At 36.4% G+C, this 12,332-nt stretch overlaps 1 protein-coding gene across 4 annotated transcripts in view; it reads right to left on the bottom strand.

The window, feature by feature from the left end:
• The window catches only part of PTPN4 (protein tyrosine phosphatase, non-receptor type 4), a 197,585-nt gene that overhangs the window by 52,603 nt on the left and 132,650 nt on the right, over nt 1-12,332 (bottom strand). For all 4 annotated transcript variants that reach the window (XM_003133309.4, XM_005654169.3, XM_005654170.3 and 1 more), the window contains exons 13-15: nt 11,519-11,587; nt 8,892-9,017; nt 6,334-6,492 (exon numbers count right to left, since the gene is read on the bottom strand). In XM_003133309.4, coding sequence (XP_003133357.1) covers nt 6,334-6,492; nt 8,892-9,017; nt 11,519-11,587 — 354 coding nt within the window. The remainder of the gene's footprint in view (nt 1-6,333; nt 6,493-8,891; nt 9,018-11,518; nt 11,588-12,332) is intronic.

The following is a 12,332-nucleotide window of genomic DNA, read 5'->3' on the forward strand; positions in this document are numbered from 1 at the left end:
ACCACATATTGGGACATAAAGCGAATCTCAATAAATTTAGGAGCATAGAAATTATCTCAAGTATCTTCTCTGACCACAATGCCATGAAATTAGAAATCAACCATGGGAAAAGGAAAGAGAAAAAACCTACTCCATGGAGACTAAACAACATGCTACTAAAAAACCAATGGGTCAATGAGGAAATCAAGAAGGAAATTAAAAACTACCTCGAAACAAATGATAATGAAGACACAACCTCTCAAAATCTATGGGATGCTGCGAAAGCAGTGCTCAGAGGGAAATTTATAGCAATCCAGGCCTTTCTCAAAAAAGAAGAAAGATCCCAAATTGACAACTTAACCCTCCACCTAAATGAATTAGAAAAAGAAGAACAAAGAAGTCCTAAAGTCAGCAGAAGGAAGGAAATTGTAAAGATCAAAGAAGAAATCAATAAAATAGAGACTCAAAAAACAATAGAGAAAATTAATAAAACCAAGAGCTGGTTCTTTGAAAAGGTGAACAAAATTGATAAACCCCTGGCCAGACTCACTAAAAAGAGGAGAGAAAGAACCCAAATCACCAAAATTATAAATGAAAAAGGAGAAATCACAACGGATACAGCAGAAATACAAAAAACCATAAGAGAATACTATGAACAACTATATGGCAATAAGTTTGACAATCTGGAAGAAATGGACAATTTTCTAGAATCTTACAGCCTGCCAAAACTGAATCAAGCAGAAACAGACCAACTGAACAGACCAATCACTAGAAATGAAATTGAAGAGGTCATAAAATCACTCCCTACAAATAAAAGCCCAGGACCAGATGGCTTCACAGGTGAATTCTATCAAACATATAAAGAGGAATTAGTGCCCATCCTCCTTAAACTCTTTCAAAAGGTTGAAGAAGAAGGAATACTCCCAAAGACATTCTATGAGGCCACCATCACCCTCATTCCAAAACCAGGCAGAGATACCACCAAAAAAGAAAACTATCGCCCAATATCATTGATGAATATAGATGCAAAAATTCTCAACAAAATCTTAGCCAACCGAATCCAACAACATACCAAAAAAATTATACACCATGACCAGGTTGGGTTCATCCCAGGTTCACAAGGATGGTTCAACATACGCAAATCAATCAACATCATACACCACATTAACAAAAAAAAAGTCAAAAATCATATGATCATCTCAATAGATGCAGAAAAAGCATTTGACAAAGTCCAACATCCATTCATGATCAAGACCCTCGCCAAAGTGGGTATAGAGGGAACATTCCTGAATATAATCAAAGCCATTTATGATAAACCCACAGCAAATATAATCCTCAATGGGGAAAAACTGAAAGCCTTCTCACTCAAATCTCGAACAAGACAGGGATGCCCACTCTCACCACTGCTCTTCAACATAGTTTTGGAAGTCTTAGCCACAGCAATTAGACAAACAAAAGAAATCAAAGGCATCCAGATAGGAAGAGAAGAGATCAAACTGTCACTGTATGCAGATGACATGATTCTATACCTAGAAAACCCTAAGGACTCAACCCCAAAACTCCTTGAACTGATTAATAAATTCAGCAAAGTGGCAGGATATAAGATTAACATTCAGAAGTCAGTTGCATTTCTGTATACCAGCAATGAAACATTAGAAAAGGAATACAAAGACACGATACCTTTTAAAATTGCACCTCACAAAATCAAATACCTCGGAATACACCTGACCAAGGAGGTAAAGGACCTATATGCCGAGAACTATAAAACCTTAATCAAAGAAATCAAAGAAGATGTAAAAAAATGGAAAGATATTCCATGTTCCTGGATTGGAAAAATCAATATTGTGAAAATGGCCATCCTACCCAAAGCAATCTACAAACTCAATGCAATCCCTATCAAATTACCCAGGACATTTTTCACAGAACTAGAACAAACAATCCAAACATTTATATGGAACCACAAAAGACCCAGAATCGCCAAAGCAATCCTGAGAAACAAAAACCAAGCAGGAGGCATCACTCTCCCAGACTTCAAGAAATACTACAAAGCCACAGTCATCAAAACAGTGTGGTACTGGTATCAAAACAGACAGACAGACCAATGGAACAGAATAGAGAATCTGGAAATTAACCCTGACACCTATGGTCAATTAATCTTTGACAAGGGAGGCAAGAACATAAAATGGGAAAAGGAAAGTCTATTCAGCAAGCATTGCTGGGAAACCTGGACAGCTGCATGCAAAGCAATGAAACTAGAACACACCCTCACACCATGCACAAAAATAAACTCCAAATGGCTGAAAGACTTAAATATACGACAGGACACCATCAAACTCCTAGAAGAAAACATAGGCAAAACACTCTCTGACATCAACATCATGAATATTTTCTCAGGTCAGTCTCCCAAAGCAACTGAAATTAGAGCAAAAATAAACCTATGGGACCTCATCAAACTGAAAAGCTTTTGCACAGCAAAGGAAACCCAAAAGAAAACAAAAAGACAACTTACAGAATGGGAGAAAATAGTTTCAAATGATGCAACTGACAAGGGCTTAATCTCTAGAATATATAAACAACTTATACAACTCAACAGCAAAAAAACCAATCAATCAATGGAAAAATGGGCAAAAGACCTGAATAGACATTTCTCCAAAGAAGATATACAGATGGCCAACAAACACATGGAAAAATGCTCAACATCGCTGATTATAAGAGAAATGCAAATCAAAACTACCATGAGATACCACCTCACACCAGTCAGAATGGCCATCATTAATAAGTCCACAAATAACAAGTGCTGGAGGGGCTGTGGAGAAAAGGGAACCCTCCTGCACTGTTGGTGGGAATGTAAACTGGTACAGCCACTATGGAGAACAGTTTGGAGATACCTTAGAAATCTATACATAGAACTTCCATATGACCCTGCAATCCCACTCTTGGGCATCTATCCGGACAAAGCTCTACTTAAAAGAGACACATGCAGCCGCATGTTCATTGCAGCACTATTCACAATAGCCAGGACATGGAAACAATCCAAATGTCCATCGACAGAGGATTGGATTCGGAAGATGTGGTATATATACACGATGGAATACTACTCAGCCATAAAAAAGGATGACATCATGCCATTTGCAGCAACATGGATGGAACTAGAGAATCTCATACTGAGTGAAATGAGCCAGAAAGACAAAGACAAATACCATATGACATCACTTATAACTGGAATCTAATATCCAGCACAAATGAACATCTCCTCAGAAAAGAAAATCAATCATGGACTTGGAGAAGAGACTTGTGGTTGCCTGATGGGAGGGGGAGGGAGTGGGAGGGATCGGGAGCTTGGGCTTATCAGTCACAATGTAGAATAGATTTACAAGGAGATCCCGCTGAATAGCATTGAGAACTATGTCTAGATACTCATGTTGCAACAGAAGAAATGGTGGGGGAAAAACGGTAATTGTAATGTATACATGTAAGGATAACCTGACCCCCTTGCTGTACAGTGGGAAAATAAAATTAAAAAAAAAAAAAAAAAAAAAAAAGAAATTATAGTAACTGTTTTAGCTCTGAAAAAAAAAAATAAAATAAAATAAAATAAAATTTGAATAGAACTTAATTTGCCTAAAATGACACAAAGGGGGTGATGAGTGGAAACTGGGACTTCAAACATACTGTTCAAATTTTAGCCACATAAAGAATTTTGTGGACAAATTACTACCTGTGTTAACTTTTGGATGTGGAGAGACAGGAGTGTAAAGATGTTCCAATGGCCAACTTTCATACTTTCATACTAGAGGTTTTCACCACAAGTAATTTGCTTTGGAAATTTGACATTTTGGAAAATGCTGAATGAAGAGCAAATAATGAAAGTATTACATTTAAGGGCAGTTTGCTGTCAACGGAGCATACTATAACATAGCAGCAAAAGAGTTGTTGAAACTGTCAGGTTTTAAAAAGCCAGGTGGGCAAAAACTTTCCTGATTTATTTCACTCCAGTTAGCTTTACATTTATTTCTTGATGAATGCTTTATTTTTATTTTTTTGTCTTTTGTCTGTTTAGGGCCACACCCACGGCATATGGAGGTTCCCAGGCTGGGGGTCTAATCAGAGCTATAGTTGCAGGCCACAGCAACACCAGATCTTAGCCGTGTCTGTGACCTACACCACAGCTTACGGTAATGCCGGATCTTTAACCCACTGAGTGAGGCCAGGGAATGAACCTGCAACCTCATGGTTCCTAGTCAGATTCGTTTCTGGGTGCACCACGATGGGACCTCCTTAATGAATGCTTTAACAACAACAGTGAAGCAGCTTATTCTTCAGCCAAAATAGTTCTCTGTTGTAGCTTATAGCAATTTTCTTTCTTTTTTCTTTCCTTTTTTTTTTTGGCCACCCTGTGGCATATGGAGTTCCCTGGCCAGGGATCAGATCCAAGCTGCAGTTGCGACTTTGGCAATACAGGATCCCTAACACACCATGCCAGGCCAGGGATGGAACCTGGGTCCCATTGTTCCCAAGACACTGCTGATCCCATTGAGCCATAGCAGGAACGCCAGCAATTTTTATCATAATAAAAAATAAAATCTTATCCATCCATCCATATACTTTGCGGAAATACCTGAGCTTCCCTGTTACATATTAGCATTGTGGTGTGAATTTATTTTTTTTTAATTTTTAAATATTTTAAAACTAATTTAGGGCTAGTGTTTATCTCAGAAAAATCACAAATTAAAAACATTCTAATTTTCTGTGAAACATTTAAAGAAGGAAGGAAACATTAGGATGTACTTTCAATTATACCAGCCTATAAATGGCAACTTTATTCTGAGCAGTAAAAGCAACCTCCTATTTGTTTCCACAATAAACACACCTGCGAGTTAATGGTGTTTCCTTCTTCTGAAGCAGGCAACTTTACCCACTGACTGAAGCCAAGACTCAGGTTTCACCTTAAAGTTTCTGTATTCACTCAGGCCATAGGGAACCAGGGAGATACCTAACATCTATTTCAATGCATGATGTTGAAATGCTCTGTGCTTAATCCAACATGCTGTTTGAGTTCTTTTCACATTTGGATAATTTAAAATCTATGGATTATAAGTTGAAAAATGTTTTCTGTAAATAAGAAAAAAACAATAAAGCCTTGTTCAGGATACAAAGTTCTATCAACTGGCTCAGGTAAGAAAATATTAGTTTTAGTCCTGTAATTGGGACAAACACTCCAAGTGTGGCTTTCTCATCTATAAAATGGAATTTATAAAATAGGAAACAGCTTTCCTATTTTGTTGAGTTCTCTCGAATAGACCAGTGAGATAATTGTGAAAAAGCTAACTGGAAACATTTAACGTTAAGTTATTATTAGTTTACCATTAAGCCTATCTTCTCAAAACTCTCATTATTCTTAAGGTTAGAATTGGCTGAATTTCAAATACGGTGTTACAGATTCAAAACTGAATACAAACACATAAGTATCATAAAACACATGTCTAGAGAGAAGGTACCAAGCATCTGAAATTCTTGTGGGCTGGGCAGGGGAAGCAAAAACTCTGCATTGGTTCTAATCTATCCTGAACTTGATTCTCCACTTCTGGTTAGGAAAGCAGAACAAAGGTTATTTTGAAGAGGAAAGTTATTGTAGGTTGCTCCACCTCCTCTCCCATCCCTCCATCACGCTTGGACCCACCCCTTCTTTAACCTCAATCGCATTCACTGTATCTTAAACCCTTTTCTCCTTCTCAATGGGTAATGAGTTATTATGTATCTTATAAACATTTTACCTTTTTCCCACTAATTCTTGCACTGTATTTTTTACTTGCATGTGAACTAACTGCATTATATATATGCACAAATTAACACTGCACATTAATGTGAGGGTAAACATGCTGTAAACTGATGGAGTATAATTACTGAATTATGAAGTTTAACTTATGCATCAGTATGTAATATGAGACGGGAACGAATTTTGGAAATGAGGAGTGCATGCTCTCTATAACTTATTTTCGGTTAGGTCTCCCTTGCTACTTAATTTTCCCGACATTGTCTTTCCATCCTGAAAAATACTAAATACTACCTTTCATCACCTGACTGTCTAACCAAGGTGATACATTTATCTGGAGGAATATATGACTGCATGCACTAAAAGTTCAAGAATATATGGAGTCAACAAAATAACAACAGCAATTTTGTGGGGCAGGAGGCACCAAGACTTCCAGGAATAAATAATCCCACTTACAAATACATAAATTTTTAAAACATTGCATAAATAAAATCTTGTATCCAATACCATAATTTCCCAGATTATTTCAAATGAAGCAATTTGGGGGATTAAAAAGGATGCAAAATGAAAAAAGGTCTTACGGTGATGATTCCAAAACAATGCTATTGGCTTGCGTTGAAGATGGAGATCGATGATTCACAAATGCTTCGCTTGGGGAAGTGTGAACTGCATGATCCACCAAATGACCCACTGAAGACGGTCGTAACCGGGTTCCCTCTTGTGTGAATGCAGAGTTTCGACTACATGAAGAGGAAGGAAACCTGAGTAAAAATGTGCTTTAACTAAATATTTTCAAGTTTCTTAATTATATGATTACATTAGAAAGTGGGTGTGTGTTTTTAAGACTAACCACATTTAACTAAGATGAGTCTCTGACAAAGACAGTATGATGTAAATAGAAAGAACAAAGAATAGGAAGTCAAAGATCTGAGTTAGACATCACAATCTGCTATGAGGATTTTATCTATTTCAATCATCTATTATCATTTTAGTCACTGCAACTTTGTGTCTTAATCAGCATTTACAAAATAAAGGGTAGAATAAATAATTCAGAAATATCTTCTGGTTGGAATTCTTTCTTAATCCTTATTAATACTTTTATTTATGAGACTTCCTATAATTCCTAATAGAGATACTGAACACCATACTTTTTTTTTTTTTTCTCTTTTTGTGATTTCTTGGGCAGCTCCCAGGGCATATGGAGGTTCCCAGGCTAGGGGTCCAATTGGAGCTGTAGCTACCAGCCTACACCAGAGCCACAGCAACGCGGGATCCGAGCCACTTCTGCCACCTACACCGCAGCTCACGGCAATGCTGGATCCTTAACCCACTGAGCAAGGGCAGGGACCGAACCCGCAACCTCATGGTTCCTAGTCGGATTTGTTAACCACTGAGCCACGACGGGAACTCCTGAACACCATACTTCTATCCTCACAAGTGACACAGTCACTTTAGAATTTGGAGAAAAGACAATTTTTTTCAGATCATATCTAAAATTGCTTTGTACCAGAAAGTTTGATCAGAGCTAGTACCAATCGATTAATTCAATCATCTGGTTTAAATTTCCTGTGTAGGAGTTCCTGATATGGTGCCAATGGGATTGACAGCATTTTGGGAGTCCTGTGACTCCGGTTTGATCCCCATCCTGGCACGGTGGTCTAAGGATCTGGTGTTGCCATAGCTGTGGCTTAGTTTGTGGCTCGTGGCTCCGTTCGGATCTGATCTCTGGCCTGGGAGCTCCATATGCTCCAGGGTGGCAAAAAAAAATATTTCCTGTGAATACTGTAATTTGCTATAATTGCTCAGTGGGGAATTGGTACAAACGGAGAAATGGTTGGCTGGAAAAGGGACCAGAAAAAGAAGGTTCTGGATTTACTTCAAACAAGCTGATTAGCCTTTAAATAAATAAATAAATAAATACATAAATAAATAAATAAATAAATAAATAAATGCAGTCTTTCATAAAAAAGATGATTTAGCAATCTACAATTAGTAAGACACTAGAAAATCTTTTGAGTTTTTTTTTTCTATTAGTAAGGAAGACGTGTAGATATTAGGTAATGTTCTGTGAACCAAACTGTTTATGCACATACTCTACTTCCAAAATAGTAAAAATTTATTCTTAAGCTTATAAACATCCATCAGTGAAACAACTTTTATTTATTTATTTATTTATTGACACACCTGCAGCATACAAAAGTTCCCAGGTCAGGGACTGAAACTGTACCACAGCCGTCACCTGAGCCACAGCTGCGGCAACACTAGATTTTAATCCACTGTGCCACTAGGGAACTCCCTTTTTTTTTAAAAAAAAAAAAGTGAAACAACTTTTAGAATTCAGTACACATTTATTGAACATTAACGTATATTAAATATTTCCAAAGGAAGACTTCTTTAAATACTATATTCCATGCCAAAATTAAAATATCTTGCCTATCAACCTTTTGGGTGAACAAGGACTGTCAATATGCTGACATACATTTTGTTATTCTCTTAATTACATACATTTAGTACATATGACACATCTGTTAACATTAGATAATTAAGGTAACATCTTTGGCCAGTACAAGTTAATTACATTATTATTACTATCTCCACCAAAGCACGTGCTTTTGTGAGAAACGCTAGAATGAAGTGCATGTGCAGTAAGTGCTGAAAAACAAGTGCTATGGCTAAGCTGTGGGAACTGATGCTAGAAAGCCCTTTTCTTAGATCATGGACAGGGGCAGAGCTTAAGCTGGGGTAGGAGCTTAAGTAAGAGAGTCACAATCACTTAGCATAATCAAACAATAGATGTTCCCCTAGAAATTATGTAGGAGAGACACATGGGAAAGGATTATGTCAACAACAACCATACTCCCAGATTCTAAGGCTACTAATAGATCGTGATTTACTAGCTGGCGACCCTTACTGTGAGGTCAGCTTTGCAGTTAAGTGAGCATCTTGATTTCATGCTCTGCTCCCTCATTTGCCAAAGCTATTCCATGCCACTTAGTTACAGGCTAAGAGAAATCATGCCTCGGAGCAACAAAAGTCATGTCTGACTGAAAGATTTAAATTTTACATCTTATGATCTTTAGGCAATGAAAACATAGCCAAAAAATTGGAAATGAGCAAAATGTACACCTGATGTACTTACTGATTGGGAGTCCCAGGTGGAGACCGTGATGGAAGGCTTTGTGTTTCTAACCTGTCATCAGATAGTGAATTTCTGCTCACTACTTCCCAATCCATTAATTTCCGAGCCAAGGGTTTACTTGGGGATCTAGAGTAATAATTTAAAGAATGTGTCAACATTTTTATTTTTATACCCCAAACTATTTAAATGCCTAGCTTTTTGCAATACAGACTTCATAGGATGCCTCATACAATGAATTAAGCTACTTACATTAAAAACAATATAAACCTAGCTTTATATATCAGAAATAAATTCACTGAAGGACATAGAAATAGGTGAGACTAAAAAGCATGATAACACTGACCAGGAGTATGCAATAAAATTTACATACAGAGTAGGAAGCATTAAAATAATGAGTGGGCACATCAATCCAAGTTTTGACCTTCCCTTAGACAAATCACTTAAGTTAGATACATCTAAATATCTAAATTTACTAGTAAAATGTATGCTCCTAAGGACCTTCCCTACCTTCTAATTATTATTATTTTTTTTTGGTCTTTTTAGGGCAGCATCCACAGCACATGGAAGTTCCCAGGCTAGGGGTCGAATTGGAGCTGCAGCTGCCAACCTATACCACAGCCACAGCAACACAGGATCCTTAATCCACTGAGGGAGGCCCGGGATCAAACCTGCATCTCATGGATACTAGTAGGGTTTGTTACTTCTGAGCCAAAGGGGAACTCCCCTGCCTTCTAATTTTTATGATCTATGCGTATCTAAATATTCAGTGCAACGTTTTAGTCTATTAACCTTCTAAACCATGAGTAACTTAAATTACTAATAAATCCAAACTACACAAGTGCCCTAACACTTCACACATTCATTCAGAGCCAAAATCTTTTTAGTTTGGCCTAATGACGTTGCTTTTTTTTCTTTTCTTTTTTAACTGAAATACAGTTGACTGACATCTTAAGAACACTGAACATTTTCTAAAAGAGATGTAATATTATTGACTTCTTTAAAAAAAATCACTGACTCAGCTTTTATTTTTCATAATTGAATTCAAAGTAATTTAAGCATAAACATTTCCCATTACCATGAGTTTAAATTATGAGATTTTCTGATTTGAAGACAACCCAGGATACCATTTAGTCTAACCTCCTCATATTTCAGAGCAAATATTCCTATCAGTCTCAACAAAAGTAAAGTATACTATCTCATTCATTATGTATTTAAAGTGAAGTAAAGATTATTTTAAAAAAAGCATTAATTCTCAATGTTAATTAACTATTCTTCTTCACATATTAGATTAGTAAATGTAAACTTTGAGTTCATTAACCACAGTCAGGAGAGCAACTATTTTCATTTTCTAAAAGAGGGTAAGAGTCATTGAAGGAGAAAAAAAATCCAGTTACACTCACCTAATATCATCAGAACACTTTACTGCTGTTAATAAATTAAACATGGCTGGCAATGTTTTGCACTTAAAACTAAATTTGAAGGTATTTTATTTTATTAACAGTTTTAACCTCAGAGACCCACCCACTCAAGCTTGCTGTCTATGTTTCCTGTTGAGTGTGGAAATTTCAGAGAAAAAAATACCACACTTTATCAGTGTGTTTGCAATGTGGTAAATTTATTTTCTGACCACAGCATCTTATTTTTCTGTTGCATGGGAACATTCTTTTGCTTTCTTCTTAGACATCATATGATAATTGAGAAATTATGAAAGCAATTCCAAGAGTTGATACAATCAGAAAAATAAACATGTATTATTGCTGAAAAAAAAACCTTTACATAAAAAGTTTAAGGAGAAATCTTTTTTACTTATATTGCCAACTAAAATTTCAAGGAATGAACAAGAATTCTAAAATTCTCTAATACTCTAACAATAAACCATTAGAATATTTTGATAGACATGCATCAGATCATTACAATTTCAGAAAAGCTTAGTCTTTTAGAGCTAGCAGGATCATTAACATAGTACTATTAAAACCTCATCCTAGTTGAGTTATTATTTCAAGAAGGATTCACAAAACTCCAGCATAATAAAACATGTGCTAGTTCTGCCCCCAAAATATGTTCCTCAAATTTGTTCCCTACTAAGCATTCATTGCCGATATTTTAGTTCAGGCCTTCATTATTTTCATTTGGATTACTGCAACACCTAATTGGTCTCTGTGGACCGAGTCTTTACTTCTAATTCAATCTCTATTGTTGCTCATGAAACTATTTTTTAAATCATAAATCTGATCATGTCATCTCATTTGCTAAAAAGCAAACTGGTTATTAACAGATATTTAAAAAACTAAATGGCACCCAAACAAAAAAAGAACTAAATGGCACCCAAATAAAAAAACAATTTATTTCTTAACAATAAAATTTAAAGAAAGATGGAACTGGGCTGGATAACATATGAAATGAGTTATTATGTTTCTCAGGAACTTCCATATGCCACAGGTGTGGCGAAAAAAGAAAAAGAAGATTGAGTAAACTAGACAAACTATTTCACTATTGCCTCCATATAATTTCTTGTTTAAATTAAAAAAAATCATGATAATTTTGTAATCATATATGGAAAAAGAGTTTTTAGAAATTTAAATCTTGCTTTAAAAAAAATCCAGACACTGAAAACAGTAGCGGCTTACCTTGCAAATACCCTGTCTTTATTTGCCTTTTCTTTGCCATACTGAACTGACTGGACTTCAGTTCTCCCACTGAAATACATAAATATGTACAATAAGAAAACCTTAAAGAGGATTATAAGATAAAATAACAATACACAGCATGATTATATTACAATTACATAAGATACAAGATATTTTTAGCAAAGGAAAGGGAACAGAGGATAAGAAGGAAAGAATGCACTACATTCCACTTCTGCCCAAATGGATGAAGCATAATTACAGCTCTCTAACTAATGAACAGAGATGTGTTCCAAAGACACTTTGTTTCCGGATGCTCCTTCGTTTGGGGGTATGAAAGAAGCAATTTTGTCTGAGAGGAGTTCCTGCTCTGCTGTGCCCTGGAAAGCACAGGGACAGCTTGCTATGTCCCAGCTCATCTAAGCCCTGCCCTCATCCACACGTGTGTGGTTTGGCTAGCATCCTTACTAATCCTTAATCAAGGGCCTGAAATGTGGGGGGATCCTGAACTTGGGCAAGCTTTCCTGCTTGGTCTGCTGCTGATGATCACAGATGCATCCGCAAATCCTTCCATGTCCAGGTACAGGCAACTCCAGATATTTTTGTATAAGAAGGAACTAAGGACAGAAATATGGTTGGGAGTTGGGTACTACAGGGGATTTGTCCTGATGCTGATTTGTTTTGCAAGTCTACTATTCATGCATGGGGACTGATCTGCCTCGGTGGTATTCTGATGTGTTCAGGCAGAACAAATATGTTAATAAAAACTTGGTTGTCAGAGAATTCGTTACTTAGAATATCATATTATTTGTGTGAA

Source organism: Sus scrofa, chromosome 15, assembly GCF_000003025.6.
Source record: "Sus scrofa isolate TJ Tabasco breed Duroc chromosome 15, Sscrofa11.1, whole genome shotgun sequence".
Lineage (NCBI taxonomy): Eukaryota > Metazoa > Chordata > Mammalia > Artiodactyla > Suidae > Sus > Sus scrofa.